The sequence below is a fragment of the Procambarus clarkii genome, chromosome 37 (assembly GCF_040958095.1).
Source record: "Procambarus clarkii isolate CNS0578487 chromosome 37, FALCON_Pclarkii_2.0, whole genome shotgun sequence".
NCBI classification, from domain to species: Eukaryota; Metazoa; Arthropoda; class Malacostraca; order Decapoda; family Cambaridae; genus Procambarus; species Procambarus clarkii.
This window is the reverse complement of record NC_091186.1, coordinates 13,054,757-13,079,008: the sequence shown is the minus strand read 5'-3', so window position 1 is coordinate 13,079,008 and position 24,252 is coordinate 13,054,757. Positions and strand designations below refer to the sequence as shown.

At 41.9% G+C, this 24,252-nt stretch overlaps 1 protein-coding gene across 2 annotated transcripts in view; it reads left to right on the top strand.

Moving 5' to 3' along the window:
* Positions 1-21,235, top strand: part of LOC138372041 (alpha-(1,3)-fucosyltransferase C-like) — a 42,566-nt gene extending 21,331 nt beyond the window's left edge. For both annotated transcript variants that reach the window (XM_069337150.1, XM_069337151.1), the window contains exons 3-10: positions 147-317; positions 3,498-3,666; positions 6,531-6,703; positions 7,097-7,225; positions 14,860-14,982; positions 17,258-17,443; positions 18,621-18,779; positions 20,368-21,235. In XM_069337150.1, the coding sequence (XP_069193251.1) occupies positions 147-317; positions 3,498-3,666; positions 6,531-6,703; positions 7,097-7,225; positions 14,860-14,982; positions 17,258-17,443; positions 18,621-18,779; positions 20,368-20,590 (1,333 nt within the window). In that variant the 3' untranslated portion in view covers positions 20,591-21,235. The remainder of the gene's footprint in view (positions 1-146; positions 318-3,497; positions 3,667-6,530; positions 6,704-7,096; positions 7,226-14,859; positions 14,983-17,257; positions 17,444-18,620; positions 18,780-20,367) is intronic.
* Positions 21,236-24,252: the final 3,017 nt, after the last annotated feature.

The following is a 24,252-nucleotide window of genomic DNA, read 5'->3' as shown; positions in this document are numbered from 1 at the left end:
CTTAGTATATTAATAAATTCCTGGTAGAGTTTATAGTCTTAATATATTAATAAATCCCTGGCTGAGTTTACAGTCTTAATATATTAATAAATCCCTGGCAGAGGTCGAGACAAAAGGTGTAATATGTGTTTCGCTGTGTTTCACAGTGTACTGGTCACGTTGTGCCTGGCGACCATCCTCACTCATCTCTTCTACTCTGAAATCTTCTCAAGACTTTTGTCGTACCGAGTAAACCTTTTATTGGGTTTACAAGCCACCAATATAAGTGCATGGAATGTAGACCTGCTACCATCAGTAATCATGAATACAAGTTCAAGGTAAGTAATGGATAGTTTAGTCTCACATCAATACACTTATTCTACTCACGATTTTTTACTCAGTATTTTGCACTTTTTTGCTATTCTATATGGCACCATCCTAGTGTAGGTGTTTGTATTGTACTCGCCTAGTTGTGCTTGTGGGGGCTGAGCTCTGGCTCTTTGGTCCCGCCTCTCAACTGTCAATCAACTGGTGTACAGGTTCCTGAGCCTACTGGGCTCTATCATATCTACACCTGAAACTGTGTATGGAGTCAGCCTCCACCACATCACTGCCTAATGCATTCCACCTGTTAACTATTCTGACATTGACAAAATTCTTTCTAATGTCTCAATGGTTCTGGAGGTGGTAGCACTGTGGTGGCGCCAGCCAGGTGTAGGTATCAACATGGTGGCGCCAGCCAGGTGTAGGTATCAACATGGTGGTGCCAGCCAGGTGTAGGTATCAACATGGTGGCGCCAGCCAGGTGTAGGTATCAACATGGTGGCGCCAGCCAGGTGTAGGTATCAACATGGTGGTGCCAGCCAGGTGTAGGTATCAACATGGTGGCACCAGCCAGGTGTAGGTATCAACATGGTGGCGCCAGCCAGGTGTAGGTATCAACATGGTGGCACCAGCCAGGTGTAGGTATCAACATGGTGGCACCAGCCAGGTGTAGGTATCAACATGGTGGTGCCAGCCAGGTGTAGGTATCAACATGGTGGTGCCAGCCAGGTGTAGGTATCAACATGGTGGCGCCAGCCAGGTGTAGGTATCAACATGGTGGTGCCAGCCAGGTGTAGGTATCAACATGGTGGCACCAGCCAGGTGTAGGTATCAACATGGTGGCGCCAGCCAGGTGTAGGTATCAACATGGTGGTGCTAGCCAGGTGTAGGTATCAACATGGTGGCACCAGCCAGGTGTAGGTATCAACATGGTGGTGCCAGCCAGGTGTAGGTATCAACATGGTGGTGTCAGCCAGGTGTAGGTATCAACATGGTGGTGTCAGCCAGGTGTAGGTATCAACATGGTGGTGCCAGCCAGGTGTTGGTATCAACATGGTGGTGCCAGCCAGGTGTTGGTATCAACATGGTGGCACCAGCCAGGTGTAGGTATCAACATGGTGGTGTCAGCCAGGTGTAGGTATCAACATGGTGGTGCCAGCCAGGTGTAGGTATCAACAAGGTGGCACCAGCCAAGTGTAGGTATCAACATGGTGGTGTCAGCCAGGTGTAGGTATCAACATGGTGGTGCCAGCCAGGTGTTGGTATCAACATGGTGGCACCAGCCAGGTGTAGGTATCAACATGGTGGTGTCAGCCAGGTGTAGGTATCAACATGGTGGTGTCAGCCAGGTGTAGGTATCAACATGGTGGTGCCAGGCAGGTGTAGGTATCAACATGGTGGTGTCAGCCAGGTCACCTCAGTGTTCTCCGGGCGAGAACTAACATGACCTAGACTTGTCCCAGTCCTCTTTCCTGCGACAAGATGTATGTTACTGTCTCTAAGAACGGGGGGACATAATCAAGACAGCCTGTGGGACAATACTTGGTAAGAGGAAGGAGCCCAAAAGAACTCATAAGAGAAAATGATCTTGGAGCGGACATAACACCTAACCTATCTTAGAGCCACACAAAGAGAATCACATCAGCTGAGTATGGCAACACCGATAACACAAGTCAGAATCTACACAAGAAGGCATTCAAAATGGTATACTTAGCATTTAAAATGCTATATTTAGCATTCAAAACGTTATACTTAGCATTCAAAACGTTATACTTAGCATTCAAAACGTTATACTTAGTATTCAAAACGTTATACTTAGCATTCAAAACGTTATATATAGCATCCAAACGTTATACTTAGCATTCAAAACGTTATAATTCAAAACGGTATATTTAGTATTCAAAACGGTATACTTAGCATTCAAAACGGTATACATAGCATTCAAAACGTTATACTTAGCATTACTCAAACATTGTTACAGCATATGACACCAGCCATATGCTGTTCCCCCGTTACACAGGATTAAATGCAACTTGAGAAAGAAGAAGAAATAGTGTGGACATGATGCAGACATATAAAATCCTCTGAGATTTCGATAACGTAGAGACGAGATAATACTTTTGTATAAAGTCACGTGACAGTCCCTGGTGGTGTAGTGTAAACGCATTCGGTTTCACTTCGAGTCCAGGCCAGGGAGGATGGACTGGGTACTAAGGCTTAATTGTTCGCCCCTGTTCACCCAGCAGTAATGAAGGTACCTGGTTGTTAACCGATTGGCTGATTGTGTTCCAGAGAAAACTAGTGGTTAAGACTTACATGAGCTATGGCAAGGGAATAAGCTCTCGGCCTGCTAACAGGAGTCAGCAGTTGTCTGTTCCGGTTCCCTCCTGTATAATGATAAAAGGTACTAAGGGAGCAGAATGAAGTTGAGAATAAGAATTTCCATCATTCATAACTGGAAAAGCAGGTATAACTAGACAAAAAAAAAAGGTTGTGATTTACGGTATTAGACAACTGATAGTTGACAAAGTTGGGAGTTGAAACTCAGTTCTGCAAAATTTGTTTGCTAAGTATTGTTAAGGAAGAACTGTTTAGGTTTAGAATTGTCAGGTTTAGTCGCCAATAATATTACTATTTGAAAGTCAAACCTTGTAGCTTTCTAAATACTTGACTGCATATTAATTGTAAACTTTGTCTCACTGTTTACACAGTAAAAATGTAATTTCATTGAAAATCATCATTTTGAAAAAAGCATTAATAAGTTACACTAGTAACAAAATAAATCACTTTCGGAAACATAATATGCCATTTTAACTCTCAATTGCATTCCTGCCGATGCCTCAGAAACTAATTATATAGAATAATTGCCCGGCACGTAATAATCCTGTTGTGTTTACATATAAATATAGATGTGTGCTTTGTGAGCAGCAATAACCATTTCCCAGTGATGCCAGACAATTCGACGTTGTCTTCAAGTCATTCAATTCAATTCAATTTCTTTCTTTATTATGCACCCCATACCCATCCCGTGGGCGGTGGTGTAAAGGATTACAGACGCACATAATCGGTTCAGGAACTGAACCCTCTAGTTCGTTTAGCTAAGCAAATAACAATTTTTGACGCTAGTTACAAAATTATTAATAATTCAAGTCATTCGTTGGGAAAACATTCATCTCAATTACTTTATCTTACAGAACCGTGAACGCCTGGAAGGCTTTAGGGGACTCTAATTTTCCTTATGAGGATCCGTTCTCTGAAGGTACATACTCCGAGAACGTGAATATTTTTGTCGACAAGCCCAAGAACGTACACAAACGGAGTTCTCACGATCCTCCACTGAAGAAGATCTTATTTTGGAATGAAGTGAGTCGATATTTATAGCTTCTTTGAAAATGGTGTATAAATTTGATAAGTAATTGTATGTATTGATAATTTATGTGGCCATTAATGTCTTGGTTATTAATATTAATTATTAGTTAACATGAGCTCAGTACTCTTTCGCGTCTTCAGTGATTGGCAAAGAGAGGACCAGGCAACAATGTTTGTGAAAAAGGCATGCTATGTTATTTGACAGAGAAAACAAGGAATTTTATTACAGTGATCCCATGTTATTATGTTACTATTATTATTATTATTATTACAGTATTATTATTATTATTATTATATGTTACATATTTGGCTGTAAGTAAATAATATCCAGTCTGATTGTACAAAGCATTGTGTTCAACACACGGGTAAAACACTGAACAGCACAAGAATGAACACTGGGGAGAGTGAAACACTGTGTACAACACTGGGGAGAGTGAATAAAGTACTGAAAAGAATGAACAGGTAAGCAACATTGGGGTAAAAGGGTGTTGTTGAAAGGGAGGAAGAGTTGTGTTAATGAAAGAGAAAATGGAGAGGTAGAAAACGGGATGAAAGGTAGACTTAGAGAGACAGGTGGGTAAAAGCTGCCACCATATATATTAATATTTTAAGGCAAAAACTGGAACTCATCTCTTTTTCAACACTTATCTCTACTTGAGTATAACATATAATCACTGTAATATCTTACTCTGTAACAAACATGTTTATCAAAGTGTGCCCTTCACTCTCTCTTCCAAATTGCATGATTTTTAGAAATAAATATATGAACTTAAAGGTATATCATATTTAAAGGTAATCATTCACAAATTAAAGATTGACATTTATATAAATATATATTGTAAGGATAGATGGAACATCTATATCGCCACAGATATATCGCAGCACAGTGCAAAGTTCCCTCTAGTGACACGACCTGACCTCTGGCCATACAACATGTGTGCTTTAACACTCTGAGGTGTGGCTTTTCCATAGTCAAGGAGCCAACATCCTGGTGACACAATTTCCTGAGTGATTTGACTACCACCGCTATCAGTTAAACTGGTAAATAAACCCCATTTATGGTGCTACACTTACCTTCTCTCACCTCTCCTACCATCATGTCCCTCCCCCACTCTAACAGGTGTCCCCCCACCCTTCCCTCTCTTCAAGTATTGCTTTTTTTCCTTCACTCTCTTTAAACATACGTACCCCCTCTCCAACTTCTCCTGTCTTCTTTCCCTATTTCTGTCTCTGTCTCGTGTGTCTGCACCTCTCTCTGTCTCATTCTGCCTCGGTCTCCGTCTTTTTACCGACTATATCTAATTGTCTTAAGTTAATATAATAGTCTACCATTGGAGTGGGTCATCTGCTGATGGGAGAGCTTAGTGCTGTGAAATATCAAAAATGTAATAGTTACTCGTTTGCTTTGAGAAAGTAGCTAGCGGAGCTTGAGAAAACCTTTAGCACTGCGGGAGAATAATGTGTTTTCTTCTACTATGACTAAAGTAGGAATAACAGAACATTTATGTCAATTTTTCGAAAATCAGATAATAATGGGTTTATTACTATAAGTTATTTTTTTAATTTTTGTTTTTAAAATATTTTGCTAGGCGTCGGTAGTACGCAGTGCCAAAAATCGTCATCGGGTGTTAGGATGAGACCCAGACATGCTGTTCCCTCTTAATTAAATTCTGGTGACTCTCCGATCATCCTATGTCCGTCCTATACCCCAAACCATTTCCCCTGCAAAGTTGGGTGAAGTTAGCTTTAAGCATCTTGCACAGACAGACAGACAATCTCTTTTGTAGAGAGAGATGATTTACCAGACTGGAAATCATCTTTGATAATTATAATTAATGTACCAACCTGTAATATTACAAAGAATTTATATTTGCTCGTATGCATCACATATAGCCAAAAATCTTTGGACTAGAAAATGGAAGCGGCTGGCGAAATTGACGTTTACTGTCCTGCTCTCTGTTGTGGGTCCTCTGGCAGGTTAGGACATTTTATATGTCCGTTTTCTTGACGATGGGAAACCTTAAGAAGACGGGCTGGCTGTACAACCTTCAGAACAGGTTGTAGTGTTATTTATAATGTATTAAATGATGATTCCGTCCTTATTATACCGGCAAGCAGTTAACGCTTTCCTTGTCCCGGGAACACCGAGTACTCGGGCTATGCTTGGCGCTCAATTAAGGCCAGATTACCATTAACGTAATATAGATTCCCGACTTTATTGACTTCGCGTTTCACTCCATGACCGTCTGAGACCTATGGGGGAAGGAGTCACTCATATCCAAAGTGTTATATGGTCGTTACTCCCGTGGCAGAGACGGGGGTTTAACGTCATAATGAACATAGGCAGTTAAGTCTCATTTTATTAAAGGAACGTGTGCCCGTTGTTCACAGGCGAGCACTAAACTTGCGACTTGTGGTCAGCGGTACGGAAGATCTCCACCATATTGCAGTATGATCGTTTACTGGCTAGCCAGCTGGCCTACAGCTGGCCCCACAGTGTGGGCTAAACCTGGCCAACCAGTGGACTGTACCTTTGTACCTTTATCAACCAGTAAGATCCTTACCTAGCCCACTGGTGTGGTCCATTCCTGGCCCACCAGTGTGTTACATAGCTGACCCATATTTGATCTTTTAAAGAAGTGGTGTGGATTATTATCCTAAAACTTGGTTCTCGACGAGATGAGCAGCAGTGTTGTTAGTCCCGTGGCCCTAAATTTGTCGTGGTGCTGTGTGCGTCGCTCTGTGGTGAACATTCTTCACAGCAGACACATCAGTATGTCCGCGAGAACGTGAGGTCTCCAGCGGCCTTTCTTGTATACATGAATACATCCTCATTGCCAAGAACGTTACGTTTACAGGTATTCGGAAACCGATACTTTTATTTCGGGTTTGGTCGGGAGGCGTTCCTGCGGGCCGGGTGTCGCGTCAACACTTGCACCGCCACGGCTGACCGCTCCAGGTTCCCGCTCCGGGACCTCGATGCTGTGCTCTTTCACTTCAGGTCCGGTGATGCTTCCTTTCCAACAGAGCGGTAAGAATTATCTTAAATGTGTTCCGAAAAGAGAGAGAGAGAGAGAGAGAGAGAGAGAGAGAGAGAGAGAGAGAGAGAGAGAGAGAGAGAGAGAGAGAGAGAGAGAGAGAGAGAGAGAAATAGAGAAATAGAGAAATAGAGAGATAGAGAGAGAGCCGGCTAAATATTATATTAAATCCACGATAGTATAAACAGAGAGAAGTGCACCTGTCATTTGTATTTACGTCTTAATATACCTCTTCCAACTACCATAGCTGTAATTTTGCAGGCAGTTCACTTCACATAGCCTAGCCAAAATAAAAACCCCTTCACATATGGTTTTAAAAAAGTAGGTTTAAATTGTTTTACAAATATATTTCGACATGAGGCTAAGACTTGGGGGTTTGCGAACAGGTCAGCCCACACCCGCTACGTGTTCTGGCTGCTCGAACCTCCGCCCCACTTCTTCAGAGACCCTAACCCCTACAAGAACGTCTTCAACTGGACAATCACCTACAGACTTGATTCGGACTTTCCGCTGCCGTATGTTGCAACACTGACGATTTTCAGAATAATCTATTAGGGATTATATAATTTAGAGTAATTTATCAGGAATTAAATAATTTAGAATAATCTACCAGGAATGAGATAATTTAGAATAATCTATCAGGAATTAGATATTTTTGAATAGTCTATCAAAAAATAAATATTTCCGCATAATCTATCAGAAATTTGATACTTCAGAATAATCTATCGGGATTTATATATATATATATATATATATATGTGTGTGTATATCACGAAAATAAACACGTGATTAAGAATGTGACAATGTCAGACCACGGAGGAAAAATGAAACAGGAAATTTCCTTAAGTACTTTCGTATATTAAATACATCTTCAGAAGGTCATTTTACAGATTGAGTGATGGGTATAAATAGGCAGGAGAGAGTGGTGAAGTAAGGTGAGGTACAATACTTGGACAACGCAGAAGGCCCATTGGCCCATCAGATGCACCCAATTAGCCCATCCGATGTAGCCCAATGGCCCATCTGATACAGCAAACATACAAGCATAATACATAGGTAATTATAACATAAAGAGGTAAATATATACAATAAATTAGTGAGACAAATGTTTTTCAATGATTCTACTTAAATCGCCCTTTAGCTGATCTATTAGAAATGGATCTAAGTTATATAGACCACTGCTAATATTCAAATTACTTTCTTTGGTGATCTGTATCAAAGCGGATTCAATTATGTTTCTGTTATAGGTGCTTTTACAATTTGTTATTGAAGACGCACTCTCCCAATCAATTTGGTGAGCGTTTTCTGACAAATGCACAAACAAAGCATTAGATAATTGGCCATGTCTTACAGAGTATTTATGTTGCGATATTCTACATTTTAAATCTTTAGATGTTTGCCCGACATAGAACTTATTACATTCCTTACAAGGTATTTTATAAATGACGCAATTATCACTACGAGGGCTGTTCCTTACTAATAGCTTACCAACAGTGTTTTCGTAGCTAAACATTACATCTATATTAAAAAGTTTTAAGGCCTTGACAATATTCTCAAACCCAGAGAAATATGGTAAACATAACACATTCTTTGGGCGAATCCTTTCGTTATATTATCATAGCAATATGGAAGTTGTAGTGAAGGACCTGGTGACTCTAGTGGGAGCCCTGAGGACAGAGTTGGACTCTCTGCGGGAGGAGGTGCGTCAGCTTAAAAAACAACGAGAAGTAACGAAGGAGGAGACCAGCAGTAAAGGGAGCTCGTCTTGGAGAGTTGCGAAAGACAGGGGCCTTAAGAAGACTTTGATAAAGCCGCCTTCAAACGCCATAGCAACTTCAAATTCATTTGACGTTTTGGAGGACGAGTGCTGTGGAAAGACTGTGGATCGCGCAAAAGGGAAAGCAACGAAGAGAAAGGAAGCGCAGGCCCCTCAGAAAGTAAAGAAAGTACCTAAGCAAACATTAGTTGTGGGAGATTCCCAGATAAGGTATTTGGATAGAACGTTTTGTGCTAGAGATAGGGGGAACAGGTTAAGGGTTTGCTATCCCGGAGCTGGCATTGGTGATATTATAAACAACATGAATGATATTATGGCTGGTAATGGGAACAATCCCATTATTTGCATTAGCGTGGGAGGAAATGATGTTGGTCGAGTCAGGAGTGAGGAACTGATTCAGAGGTATAAAACAGCCATAGAGTTAGTTAGGAGCAAGGGAGGAATCCCGATCATATGTGGCATTCTTCCAAGAAAGGGAGTGGGAAATGAATGGATATCGAGGGCACTTGGTGTCAATTGCCGGCTGGAAAGATATTGCAAATCAAATGCAATATCTTTCATAGACAACTGGGAACACTTCTATGGAAGAAATGAAATGTATGCTCGTGATGGGGTGCATCTATCGAGAGCTGGGGTTGTTGCTGTTGCGAACTCGCTAGAAGAAGTGGTTAGAGGTGTTTGTTTGGGTTTAAACTGTTAGTAGATAGAGGTATGGGAATTGATTTGGAGGAAGGAGGTAATACAAGTATGTGTTTGTGGGAGAAAGGAATTGGCAAAACGATCAGGGAAAGAGAAGGTCCGCAAAATAACAATTCACTTAGGGTATATTACACTAACAGTAGAAGTCTAAGAAATAAAATTAACGAATTAAATGCTCTTGTCTGCACAGAAAAAATAGATATTATTGCACTTACCGAAACGTGGATGAATGTAGAAAATAGAGAACTATTAGCTGAATATCAAATATATGGATTTAAACTATTTCACACAGATAGATATATTAGACGAGGAGGTGGAGTAGCCATATATGTTAGGGACAATTTGAAATGTAGTCTCAAAGAGGGAATCAAAACAGAGCCACACACAGAAACTATTTGGATTGAATTAAACGAAAAAGCTAATAATATTATAATAGGAGTAATATATAGGCCACCAAATTTAGACAGAATGGAAGCAAAGCATCTATGGGATGAAATATCTAGAGCATCTAGATCTAACAGTATTTATGTCATGGGTGACTTTAATTTTAGCGGAATAAACTGGTTGAACAAAACAGGGAATAGTGAAGCAGAAGATTTTCTAGAATTAATTGACGATTGCTTTCTTACGCAACACATTAAGGAACCAACACGGGAAAATAATATTTTAGATTTAGTGTTAACTAACAGGGAAACGCAAATTAATGACATCGAAATAGGGAGTGAGCTAGGGAGCAGTGATCACAAAGAAATCAGATTTAGCATAGAATGGAATAGACCAGTAGGAGAAAATTCTGTTAAAGTGCCAGATTTTCGAAAAGCTGATTTTAATAGCCTAAGAAATTTTTTGGGTCAAATTGATTGGAAAGGCTTGGGTATGGGGTGTGGGCCGGTCTTGGAGCGAGACATGAACCCAGCGATAGGTGACTTAAATGGGGATTTCGATGTGGATTCAATATATAACTTATTTAAGAATATTCTAAACAAAGCACAGGAACGTAGTATACCATACAAATTGAATAGATCGTATACTAATGACCCAAAGTGGATAACAAAGAATTTGAAGAACCTTATAGGTAAAAAGAGAGCTTGGTTCAAAAGGATTAAAAATGGGGAGGTCACTTTAGAACAGGAATTCGTACAACTGGTTAGAAATGTTAAAAAAGAGATAAGGAAAGCAAAAAGAAACTATGAAGTTCGCATAGCAGGGCAAGCAAAGACAAATCCTAAAGGTTTTTTTCAGTTATATCGTACTAAGACTAGGGAAAGGATAGGTCCATTAAAAACTGAGACAGGTCAAATAACAGATAGTGATGAAGAGATGAGTAGTATTTTTAATAAATATTTTGTATCTGTATTTACTAAAGAGGAACTTAACAATATGCCTTCAGCCGAACAAGTCTATGTGGGTGGGGACGAGGACAGGTTGACGAGTTTAGCAGTTACCAGGGAGGATGTTCTTAAACAAATAGTAAAACTCAAACCAAACAAATCCCCAGGGCCGGATGAAGTGTTTGCTAGGGTGCTTAAAGAATGCAAAGAGGAGCTTTGTGACCCACTGTCAACCATATTTAATAAATCAATAGAGTCAGGCAGAGTGCCAGAGTTTTGGAAAGTTGCTAATGTGATACCAGTTTTTAAGAAAGGAGATAGATCACTTGCGTCTAACTATCGACCAATTAGCCTAACGTCTATTGTGGGAAAGTTACTCGAATCTATAATAGCAAATAAAATTCGTCTTCATCTTGAAAAACATAAATTAATAATTGAGTCGCAACATGGTTTTATAAATGGCCGTTCATGTTTAACAAATTTGTTATCTTTTTATTCTAGCATTGTTGAGGCAGTTGATAGTGGTAAGGATTGCGATGTTGTATACCTTGACTTTAGCAAAGCTTTTGATACAGTGCCACATGAAAGACTGATTAAAAAAATAGAGTCTCATGGTATTGGGGGTGCTATATTAAGCTGGATTAGGGCATGGCTATACCAAAGGAAACAGAGAGTTAGTATAAATGGAATCAAGTCAGAGTGGGAAAATGTTGTAAGTGGAGTGCCTCAAGGCTCTGTCCTGGGACCTCTGTTGTTTATAATATATATAAATGATTTAGATTCAGGTTTGAGTAGCAACATTTGCAAATTTGCCGATGATACGAAAATCGGTAGGGAAATTAATTCGGAGGAGGACTCACTATCACTTCAAGTTGATCTAGATAGGGTTTTGAAATGGTCAAAGGATTGGCAGATGCAGTTTAATGCTGATAAATGTAAAGTTCTGAGGTTAGGTAATGATGATAGAGTTACAAGATACGAGCTAGATGGTGTTGTGATTGCGAAGTCGGATTGCGAAAGGGATCTGGGAGTTATGATTAGTAAGAATTTAAAACAAAAGGATCAATGCATAAATGTTCGTAATAAGGCAAATCGGACACTTGGATTTATTAATCGCAGCGTTAGTAACAAGACACCTGGTGTGGTTCTCAAGCTATATCTTGCTCTAGTTAGGCCCCATTTAGATTATGCAGTTCAGTTTTGGTCGCCATATTATAGAATGGATATAAATTCACTTGAACGTGTCCAGCGTAGGATGACTAAGTTAATTCCCCAAATTAGAAATCTTTCATATGAAGAAAGATTAACAAAGCTTAAGTTGCATTCACTGGAAAGGCGAAGAGTTAGGGGTGACATGATAGAAGTTTACAAGTGGATGAATGGACATAACCGGGGGGATATTAATAGGGTATTAAAAGTATCAACACAGGACAGAACACGAAACAATGGATATAAATTGGATAAGTTTAGATTTAGGAAAGACTTGGGTAAATACTGGTTCAGTAACAGGGTTGTTGATTTGTGGAACCAATTGCCGCGTAACATTGTGGAGGTGGGGTCCCTCGATTGTTTCAAGCACGGGTTGGACAAGTATATGAGTGGGATTGGGTGGTTATAGAATAGGAGCTGCCTCGTATGGGCCAATAGGCCTTCTGCAGTTACCTTTGTTCTTATGTTCTTATGTTCTTATGTTCCTTTCACTGCATACATTATTATAATATGTACGACGAGCTTTGTTACGACAAACTTCCAAAAAATTCAGTGGGTAACAAAGCTTAAGACCAATCGAATCAATATTCTTAAATTCTTCATCTAAGAATTCTGGACTCACAACTCGAAGAGCTCTTAGATACATTGAAGAAAAAATTGACTTTTTTACATTGTATTTATGCCCTGAAAAATAATGAACATAAGATAAATTGTTCGTAGGTTTTCTGTAAACACTAAACTTTAATGAAGAGTTTTCCCTATGAATAAGCACATCTAGGAATGGCAAACATTTATCAATTTCAGTCTCCATAGTAAATTTTATGGAGGTGATAAAATTTACTATGGAGACTGAAATTGATAAATGTTTGCCATTCCTAGATGTGCTTATTCATAGGGAAAACTCTTCATTAAAGTTTAGTGTTTACAGAAAACCTACGAACAATTTATCTTATGTTCATTATTTTTCAGGGCATAAATACAATGTAAAAAAGTCAATTTTTTCTTCAATGTATCTAAGAGCTCTTCGAGTTGTGAGTCCAGAATTCTTAGATGAAGAATTTAAGAATATTGATTCGATTGGTCTTAAGCTTTGTTACCCACTGAATTTTTTGGAAGTTTGTCGTAACAAAGCTCGTCGTACATATTATAATAATGTATGCAGTGAAAGGATTCGCCCAAAGAATGTGTTATGTTTACCATATTTCTCTGGGTTTGAGAATATTGTCAAGGCCTTAAAACTTTTTAATATAGATGTAATGTTTAGCTACGAAAACACTGTTGGTAAGCTATTAGTAAGGAACAGCCCTCGTAGTGATAATTGCGTCATTTATAAAATACCTTGTAAGGAATGTAATAAGTTCTATGTCGGGCAAACATCTAAAGATTTAAAATGTAGAATATCGCAACATAAATACTCTGTAAGACATGGCCAATTATCTAATGCTTTGTTTGTGCATTTGTCAGAAAACGCTCACCAAATTGATTGGGAGAGTGCGTCTTCAATAACAAATTGTAAAAGCACCTATAACAGAAACATAATTGAATCCGCTTTGATACAGATCACCAAAGAAAGTAATTTGAATATTAGCAGTGGTCTATATAACTTAGATCCATTTCTAATAGATCAGCTAAAGGGCGATTTAAGTAGAATCATTGAAAAACATTTGTCTCACTAATTTATTGTATATATTTACCTCTTTATGTTATAATTACCTATGTATTATGCTTGTATGTTTGCTGTATCAGATGGGCCATTGGGCTACATCGGATGGGCTAATTGGGTGCATCTGATGGGCCAATGGGCCTTCTGCGTTGTCCAAGTATTGTACCTCACCTTACTTCACCACTCTCTCCTGCCTATTTATACCCATCACTCAATCTGTAAAATGACCTTCTGAAGATGTATTTAATATACGAAAGTACTTAAGGAAATTTCCTGTTTCATTTTTCCTCCGTGGTCTGACATTGTCATATATATATATATATATATATATATATATATATATATATATATATATATATATATATATATATATATATATATATATATATATGTCGTACCTAGTAGCCAGAACGCACTTATCAGCCTACTATGCAAGGCCCGATTTGCCTAATAAGCCAAGTTTTCCTGAATTAATATATTTTCTCTAATTTTTTTCTTATGAAATGATAAAGCTACCCATTTCATTATGTATGAGGTCAATTTTTTTTTATTGGAGTTAAAATTAACGTAGACATATGACCGAACGTAACCAACCCTACCTAACCTAACCTATCTCTATAGGTTAGGTTAGGTTAGGTAGCAGAAAAAGTTAGGTTAGGTAGTCGAAAAACTATTAATTCATGAAAACTTGGCTTATTAGGCAAATTGGGCCTTGCATAGTAGGCTGAGAAGTGCATTCTGGCTACTAGGTACGACATATATATATATATATATATATATATATATATATATATATATATATATATATATATATATATATATATATATATATACAAACGTATCTTAAAACAGAATATGTTATAGTCTTGAAAAGCTTCAAAAAAGTAATTAAATAATAATTAAGATTGCCAATTATGAGCCTCTTCAAGCAATTCCTAAACAGGCAGAGATAAATTTATGAGGAAAGGCAAAATTAAATCCTAAAGGGTTTCTTCAGATGTATAAAACAAAGATTAGGGAGACGACCGGACCAGTGACAATAAAGACAGGTCTGGGGTAACTATTTTAATTTTAGTGTCTGGGAAGAGATCAAAACTAAGTCACAATTTAGAAACAATACACAATTTAGTCACAATACAGAAACAATTTAGTTAAAATTAAATTAAAATACTAATAATCTAATAATAGTAGTAATATACAGGCCGCTTGTATATTAAAATTGTCATACTTAAAAATGGAAGCGACTGGCGAAAGTGACGTACTGTCTCGTTTTCTGTTTTGGGTCCTCTGGTAGGTTAGGAGAGGACACTTTAAATCGACCGTTTTCTTGACGATGAGAAACCTTAGGAGGATGGACTGGCATATAAGCACAGGAAAAGAAAACTCCTGTAGGACATAATCCAAAGAAAACATTACTCGTGTAAGGTATAACTCGTGTATAGTGGTAACACCTGACCGCGCCGCCTGTAGGTACGGGCGTGTGTTCCGGCGGAGGACTCCGCTGGCCCCTCTTGACCGCAACTACGCAGCCGGTAAAACCAAGATGGCTGCCTGGTTTGTCTCTAACTGCAACCCCATCAGTGGCAGGACACAGTGAGTTAAAACATGTTTTATAGAGGTATGCAGTGTGTGTGTGTACTCACCTAGTTGTGCTTGCGGGGGTTGAGCTCTGGCTCTTTGGTCCCGCCTCTCAACCGTCAATCAACTGGTGTACAGGTTCCTGAGCCTATTGGGCTCTATCATATCTACACTTGAAACTGTGTATGGAGTCAGCCTCCACCACATCACTTCCTAATGCATTCCATTTGTCAACCACTCTGACACTAAAAAAGTTCTTTCTAATATCTCTGTGGCTCATTTGGGCACTCAGTTTCCACCTGTGTCCCCTAGTGCGTGTGCCCCTTATGTTAAATAGCCTGTCTTTATCAACCCTGTCGATTCCCTTGAGAATCTTGAATGTGGTGATCATGTCCCCCTAACTCTTCTGTCTTCCAACGAAATGAGGTTCAATTCCCGTAGTCTCTCCTCGTAGCTCATACCTCTCAGCTCGGGTACTAGTCTGGTGGCAAACCTTTGAACCTTTTCCATTTTAGTCTTATGCTTGACTAGATATGGACTCCATGCTGGAGTCGCATACTCTAGGATTGGTCTGACATATGTGGTATATAATGTTCTGAAAGATTCCTTACACAAGTTTCTAAAGGCCGTTCTTATGTTAGCCATCCTGGCATATGCTGCTGATGTTATCATCTTGATATGAGCTTCAGGGGACAGGTCTGGCGTGATATCAACCCCCAGGTCTTTCTCTCTCTCTGACTTTTGAAGTATTTCATCTCCCAAGTGATACCTTGTATCTGGTCTCCTGCTTCCTACCCCTATCTTCATTACATTACATTTGCTTGGGTTAAACTCTAACAGCCATTTGTTCGACCATTCCTGCAGCTTGTCCAGGTCTTCTTGAAGCCTCAAGCTGTCCTCCTCTGTCTTAATCCTCATAATTTTGGCGTCGTCAGCAAACATTGAGAGGAATGAGTCTATACCCTCTGGGAAATCATTTACGTATATCAGAAACAGGATAGGTCCAGGCACAGAGCCCTGTGGGACTCCACTGGTGACTTCACGCCTTTCTGAGGTCTCACCCCTCACTATAACTCTCTGCTTCCTATTGCTTAGGTACTCCCTTATCCACTGGAGCGCCCTACCAGTTACTCCTGCCTGTTTCTCCAGCTTATGCATCAACCTTTTATGGGGTACTGTGTCAAAGGCTTTCCGACAGTCCAAAAAAATGCAGTCCGCCCATCCTTCTCTTTCCTGCTTAATCTTTGTCACCTGATCGTAGAATTCTATCAAGCCTGTAAGGCAAGATTTACCCTCCCTGAACCCATGTTGATGGGTTGTCACGAAGTCTCTTCTCTCCAGATGTGTTACTAGGTTTTTTCTCACAATCTTCTCCATCACCTTGCATGGTATACAAGTTAAGGACACTGGCCTGTAGTTCAGTGCCTCTTGTCTGTCACCCTTTTTAAATATTGGTACTACATTAGCCAACCCGTTCTCGCACTTTCGTATAGTCAATATTGACTTATTAAATACGTGCATATGTGACATACTAAACATACTAGTTTACCTTGAAAAGCTTCATAGAAAACATCGACCTTACCTAACCTTCTTAGTATGTTAAGATAGGCATCTTATTGCTTCGTAATTACAATTATTACTTAACCTATTATAGGTATAGGTTAAGTAATAATTGTAATTATGAAGCAATAAGATGCTTATCTTAACATACTAAGAAGGTTATGTAAGGTCGGTGTTTTCTATGAAGCTTTTCAAGGTAAACTAGTATGTCACATATGCACGTATTTAATAAGTCAATATTGACTGTAAGAAAGTGCGAAAACGGGTTGAATCAACAGGTGGCGGGTGTGTGTGTGTGTAATGCATATATTTAGTAGCTATGCTGGGTTTGCTTAATAGATATACCGTTGAGGAACGCAGTTTGTGTATATGTTTGCGTGTGTATTGCATATACTATCGAACCATACACTTGGTACATGTGTGTGTGTGTAATTACCAAAGTGTAGTTACAAGGAAGAGATGTCTCTTCTCTAAGAGGAAGCTCGTGGCCTCTCGCCAATTACATCAATTTTATCAAATGTTATCCTAAAAATTCGTGGTAGTTTTGTCACAATCAACATTCTCCTGACGGGGAGGGGGAATGGCGGAAGAAGAGATGGCAGAGACGGAAGAGGGGTGGGAGGGAAGAAAGGCGGGAGGGAAAGGGAAGACGTGAGAGAGGGGTCGGGGGTGAGATAGGCTATCCCAGGTACCCCCAACTGTATAAATATATTCTTGTTGAATATTTAAGGTTGGTAAATACGTTGAAGAAATGGATCCAGGTGGACCAGTACGGACATTGTGGGAAGCGGAAGTGTGAGAGGAAGACTGCGAGAAAGTGCTACAAGATGGTCTCTGACGACTACAAATTCTACTTCTCCTTTGAGAACTCTGTGTGTCAGGATTATGTGACTGAGAAGTTCTTTAACATATTAAGGTACTTTCTGAGCCATCCTTCAGCTCTAACAAGGTAAGGTAGGCCTATGTTTATAAGTACATTATCATACTATCCTGTCTTAGCACCATCCACCTGGGCAGGACGGTAGAACGACGGTCTTGCCGCATACAGGTCGGCGTTCAATCCCCGACCGTCCACACCATTAGGCACCATTCCTTTCCCCCCCCCACCCCTGGCCCATCCTAAATCCTTATCCTGGCCCCTTCCAAGTGGTATATAGTCGTAATGGCTTGACGCTTTATCCTGTTAGTTCTCCTTCTCCTTGTCTTATTAGCACGATATCTGAAGGGTTTGTGAAGGCTTATTGAAATAACGATATCACATCGTGAGTATTATAATCATTTTGTTCAGTATTTTACCTAATAACTGGAAGTTGGTTAATGTGACAGTAGAGAAAATACCAATATTAGAGTTAAGGTTTCAAATGTAAATATTTTGTAAGACTCATATGTTGATATGCAGGTGTTTCCCTCCCATGGTAGTGACCAGGTAGTGTGGTAGTGACAGGTAGTGTGGCAGTGTGGTAGTGTGGTAGTGACAGGTAGTGTGGTAGTGACAGGTAGTGTGGTAGTGACAGGTAGTGTGGTAGTGACAGGTAGTGTGGTAGTGACCAGGTAGTGTGGTAGTGACAGGTAGTGTGGTAGTGACCAGGTAGTGTGGTAGTGACCAGGTAGTGTGGTAGTGACCAGGTAGTGTGGTAGTGACCAGGTAGTGTGGTAGTGACCAGGTAGTGTGGTAGTGACCAGGTAGTGTGGTAGTGACAGGTAGTGTGGTAGTGACCAGGTAGTGTGGTAGTGACCAGGTAGCGTGGTAGTGACAGGTAGTGTGGTAGTGACCAGGTAGTGTGGTAGTGACCAGGTAGTGTGGTAGTGACAGGTAGCGTGGTAGTGACCAGGTAGTGTGGTAGTGACCAGGTAGTGTGGTAGTGACCAGGTAGTGTGGTAGTGACAGGTAGTGTGGTAGTGACCAGGTAGTGTGGTAGTGACAGGTAGTGTGGTAGTGACCAGGTAGTGTGGTAGTGACAGGTAGTGTGGTAGTGACCAGGTAGTGTGGTAGTGACAGGTAGTGTGGTAGTGACCAGGTAGTGTGGTAGTGACAGGTAGTGTGGCAGTGTGGTAGTGTGGGTGCACAGTACAGTGAGACATGCCCCCTACAGGCTGGAGACAGTACCTGTGGTGTATGGACTGGCCAACTATGCTCAACACGCTCCTCCACACTCCTACATCGACGCCCTCAGCTTCCCCTCGGCCAAGGCCCTCGCTGACCACCTCATCTACCTCAACAACAACGATACAGCCTATAACGAATACTTCAGGCAAGTAAAAAAAAAACTTCTCCAGTTCCACTATCACTAATAAATAAATAAATAAATATATATATATATATATATATATATATATATATATATATATATATATATATATATATATATATATATATATACACAAATTGACAGCTTACCCCTCCCTGTGCCCAAGTAATCACATTAATGTGACTGTGTTGGTAATAACTCTTAACATGAGGCTTTTGGTAACGCCAGATGTCGTATAACTGGTACAGCTGTGACTTATCAACACGAGGCTTTTGGTAATGTCAAATAACTGGCGCAGCTGTGACTCGCTGAGTTGATATAGAATATGTTTGCTTTAGGCAATTCAATTCAATTTCTTTCTTTATTATGCACCCCATACCCATCCCGTGGGCGGTGGTGTAAAGGATTACAGAGGCACATAATCGGTTCAGGAACTGAACCCTCTAGTTCGTTTAGCTAAGCAAATAACAATCTTTTGACGTTAGTTACAGAATTATTAATGTTATATATCCATGTACACATACTCATGCATACGTATACATATATACATTCACATACATATTTAATCACCCACACTAATACACACATCAATAATCTTTTGGATCACAAGTGATTCAACAAGAGGCTCACAACAGTCACTATACAAGGCACTTTACATCTATGGTGAGTCACACAGTTACTAGTCTTGCTGCATACCCACCCAACTGGGCGGCAGCTTTACAGTCATGTGCTCCACACCCACCCAACTGGGCGGCAGCTTTACAGTCATGTGCTCCACACCCACCCACCTGGGCGGCAGCTTTACAGTCATGTGCTCCACACCCACCCAACTGGGCGGCAGCTTTACAGTCATGTGCTCCACACCCACCCACCTGGGCGGCAGCTTTACAGTCATGTGCTCCACACCCACCCAACTGGGCGGCAGCTTTACAGTCATGTGCTCCACACCCACCCAACTGGGCGGCAGCTTTACAGTCATGTGCTCCACACCCACCCAACTGGGCGGCAGCTTTACAGTCATGTGCTCCACACCCACCCAACTGGGCGGCAGCTTTACAGTCATGTGCTCCACACCCACCCACCTGGGCAGCAGCTTTACAGTCATGTGCTCCACACCCACCCAACTGGGCGGCAGCTTTACAGTCATGTGCTCCACACCCACCCAACTGGGCGGCAGCTTTACAGTCATGTGCTCCACACCCACCCAACTGGACGGCAGCTTTACAGTCATGTGCTCCACACCCACCCAACTGGGTGGCAGCTTTACAGTCATGTGCTCCACACCCACCCAACTGGGCGGCAGCTTTACAGTCATGTACATGCATTACCTACAGTAAGCAGATTTTGGATACTTCGCTAAGATTCCCGGCAGCACATCATTATGAATGAAGTACTTACACATTTCTCGGACTCCATTGATGGTGTTATCTCTGAATTCCGCGATTTTTTCACATTCCATTATATGATGACCCAAAGTATGCGAATAGTTCTGCTGACAGAGTTTACATTTAGTTAAGTAGAGACACAGACTTTTTTTATAGTGTGTGAGACTGTTCTTAAGAAATGGTTAATCTATTGCTTATCTCCTCAGATGGAAGAGGTATCACAGGGTTCCAAATTTCCCCTCGTACACCTTCAGGACCTACTGCGACCTGTGTGAGCGGCTCCACACCGACAACACCACCAAGATGTACGATCTGAAGAACTGGTTCCTTGACGGCTCCCACTGTAAGACCCGCTATGACAAGGACATCAGTGCCTTCATTAATGGAAACATCTCCGGTTATGTCCCACTGCAAGACCACCAACGATAACATCACTGCCTTTGTCAATGGGTACAACATCTCGTGTTGGTCTCCGCACTCTAGCATGGACGTAAACTCCCTTGGACGGGTACAGAGGAGGTATCACCAGAAATTAGAAAGCTTCCTTACGAAGAGAGATTACAAAGTCACTAACGTGACTGCGTCAGTCACGTTAGTGTGATTACTCTCTGTGTATGGAAAGAGGAGCGTCAGAGATATCTTGAGGTTATCTTGAGATGATTTCGGGGCTTTTTAGTGTCGCTGCAGCCGGTCCTCGACCAGGCCTCCACCCACAGGAAGCAGCCCGTGACAGCTGACTAACACTCAGGTATCTATTTTACTGCTAGGTAACAAGGGCATAGGGTGAAAGAAACTTTGCCCATTGTTTCTCGCCGGCGCCTGGGATCGAACCTAGGACCACAGGATCACAAGTCCAGCGTGCTGTCAGCTCGGCCGACCGGCTGATTTGCTGCGTCCCTGGGGACTTGTTTGGCTTTAAACAAGTAACATTCAAAAGTGTTGTTTTATTACCGATAATTTAATTAAACCCTGAAGTAAAGGCTTCATGTCTGTCTGTCATGTCCACCATTTAACCCTTTAGCTGCGACACCATTTGTCGGACCACTTCGCTAATAAAGATAAAAAAAAAATAGACTTGCTTCTTCCAGTTGTTTTATTAAGAATAAAAATAAAATCATGGTTTTAACAAAATGGGCGTGTCCATTTTCCATCAGAAAATGTCATTTACGTAACACAAAATCCGGCAGATAACTGTAGCATAGTAGTCTACACAGTTGGCTCGCAACCAATTAGACCTGATACCACCTTCCGGGCAGAGCCAGACATGGGAGTGCTTCCTGCCGCTACACCTGGCAGTAACTAAGTACGTGGAAGTTAGGCAACTGTTATGCAAAGGTCAGTAGTTGGTAGACTTTACTCAAGGGTGACCTTGGTAGACTGTACTCAAGGGTGACCTTGGTAGACTGTACTCAAGGGTGACCTTGGTAGACTGTACTCAAGGGTGACTTTGGTAGGCTGTACTCAAGGGTGACCTCAATAAGCAGAACAAGTTTCCTATCATCGACAATGGGATACGGTTCCAGATCCGATTATACAGACTCAGTAAATACTGAGACGTGCACGGAGGGAGATGGCGAAGCATCTCATAATGAATACTATCGGAGCCCGCCGCCGTAGAACCGCAGAGGGCCAGGGCAGAACGAAGTTCAGAGAGGGAGAAGGGATCATTATAGGGAAGCTGAAGACGAGTGCAGAAATCTAAAGGACGAGACTCAAGGACAGGTTTAAGAAGAAGAAAAGATTGGGGAAGATGAAGACCAGAGCTAACAGAAGAAAAGTGGGAACCCAGTACGGAAGCGACCCGCAACGGGTCTGCCACAAGAGTATGATGGAGGTGAAGGACCGGTGAAACATCGGGAACGAACTTACCCACTATCTTGCGGATACGCTTCCAGATCTGGGCCAGAGGAGTTTCGGACGTAATTGTTGAGACATAAGATGCCCAACATTCACGTTTAGTCGTACGGATGGCCCTACGGGCCACCGCACTCGCTTTCCGAAAGAAAAGAAAAGAATCGGTCGTCTGCCTACGGCGAGAACAGATCAGAGGTGGGCGGGCGGGGTCCGGAGTTGGAGGAGAAGGAGTAACAGGAGGAGACAACGGAGAGGAGCAGTCAAGGACAGCAGCAGAAAGAGGGGGAGCGTACCTCAGCAAGGGCAGCAACCGAGAGGGAAGCGGGGGCTAAAGAAAGCTCCATAGCAGGAACAGGGGGCGCAACCACTGAAATGGGAGGGGAAGGAGCGAGAGAGGCAGAAGTAGGGGCCGAGGAAGAAAGCGAAACCTTCTTACCCGCCGGGGAGGAGGAAGGAGAGGACCCAGGCTTACACTTCTGACTTAAAGAGCAGGTGTCCCAGCAACCACGTACTGGGCAACGGATTCTAGCGTCTCAACAGAAGCTGAACGAGAGCACACATGACGGCCGTTTGGAGAGCGATGGACATCAGCCCGCACCAACAGGCGGCGGAGAGAGTCAAGAGACGGAGGGAAAGGATGGGAAGGAGGAACGGAGGGAGACGAGGAAGAAGACACAGGAGACACGACAGACCGGGTAGAAAGAAGGGGAACCCCAGACAGAGGACCAGGAGGTGGATCCTTCGGGAGAGAACCCAAAGGAACAGAGGAGGAGGCAGTGGGCGTATCAGGGTCCAAGGCCCGGAAACGGTTGTGAGTCTGAGAAAGGCGGGAAGGACGAGGAGAGGAAGAGCGCAACACGTGAGCATAAGAGATATTAGCATAAGGCGGGAGCCGGCGAACCTGGCGTCTCACCTCAGGAAAAGATAAACGCTCCCGGTGCTTCAAGTTGAGGACGGCTGCCTCAAGCTTGTAATGGACACACGCACGGGAGAAAGTAGGATGGGTCTCACCGCAGTTGAGGCAACGAGCCTGGGGAGAAGTGCACTCCGACTTGTGTGGTAGCGAGTGACCTTCGCCACCACATAAAGGACAGAGAAAGACAGTCCCGGAGCAGCGGAGGGCACCGTGCCCAAACCTCCAGCACTTGTTACAGAGCCGAGAAGAAGGAATGTACTCCTGGACAGAGCACCTGGCACCAGCAAGAATGACAGAGGGTGGAAGGGTCCTACCATCAAAGGTAATCTTCACAACCCGGAGGGGTTGACGGCGACTACCACGAGGGGGACGAGTAAATGTGTCCACCTGGAGAATAGAATGGCCCTGGGCAGCAAGGATATGTCGAATATCGTCGTGGCAGTCGCGCAGGTCCCGACACCGGTCACAACATGGGGCGGGAGCAGAATAGTACCAACACTGGCATTCAACTGAGCGTTCTTAGAGACCCGAATAGGGGTCTCGCCAAGGCAGGATAAGGCAGCCAAGCGGGAAGCAGCATCCTGAGAAGGAGCAGCAACGACACGTGTACCAAGACGAGTGGGGTTGAAAGTAATGGAGGCATCCACGGAATCAACGAGATGTCGATGGAGGGAGAAATCGTCAGGAGGCGCAGAATCAAGAGGGAGATCAAAATATTTGGCCCACGAAGCGGGACCAAACAAGGCTTGATAGGTAGCAGAACTGGAAGGAATCGAGCGAGGGCGGCCGTGACGAGGACGGCAGTGAGAACCCCCAGAGAGAGAGGGGTTACATAAAAATAGATTGTAACTATATTTTATTATACAGCCACAATGTACATTCAATATGCAGTGGTTTCTAATTGGGGGAAAAATATTAAATATTTATATTTAAATATTAAATATTAAAATATTTATTAAAAAAATATTAAATATTAAATTATCGCCAAAGTATTGGAGAGGACAAAGTCCTCTCCAATACTTTGGCGAAACTGGCCGTACACTGAATGACAGACTTAAAGAACACAAGAGAAGTGTTAAGTCTGCAGACACTAACAATGCTCTCTTCTGCCATGTGAGGGATTCTAATCATCCCATTGATTGGTCTTCCTCCAAAATAATCTTTCCTGCCTCTACTCTACACAGACACCGTCTTGTAGAATCGGCTCTTATACACAATGTACCCAACATGAACTTGAGTCCTGGCTGTGTTGCTGTGGATTCTTCCCTTTCACAGTATATACTCAAATGCTCTAATCTTTCTAACAAACGTGACTTAACAT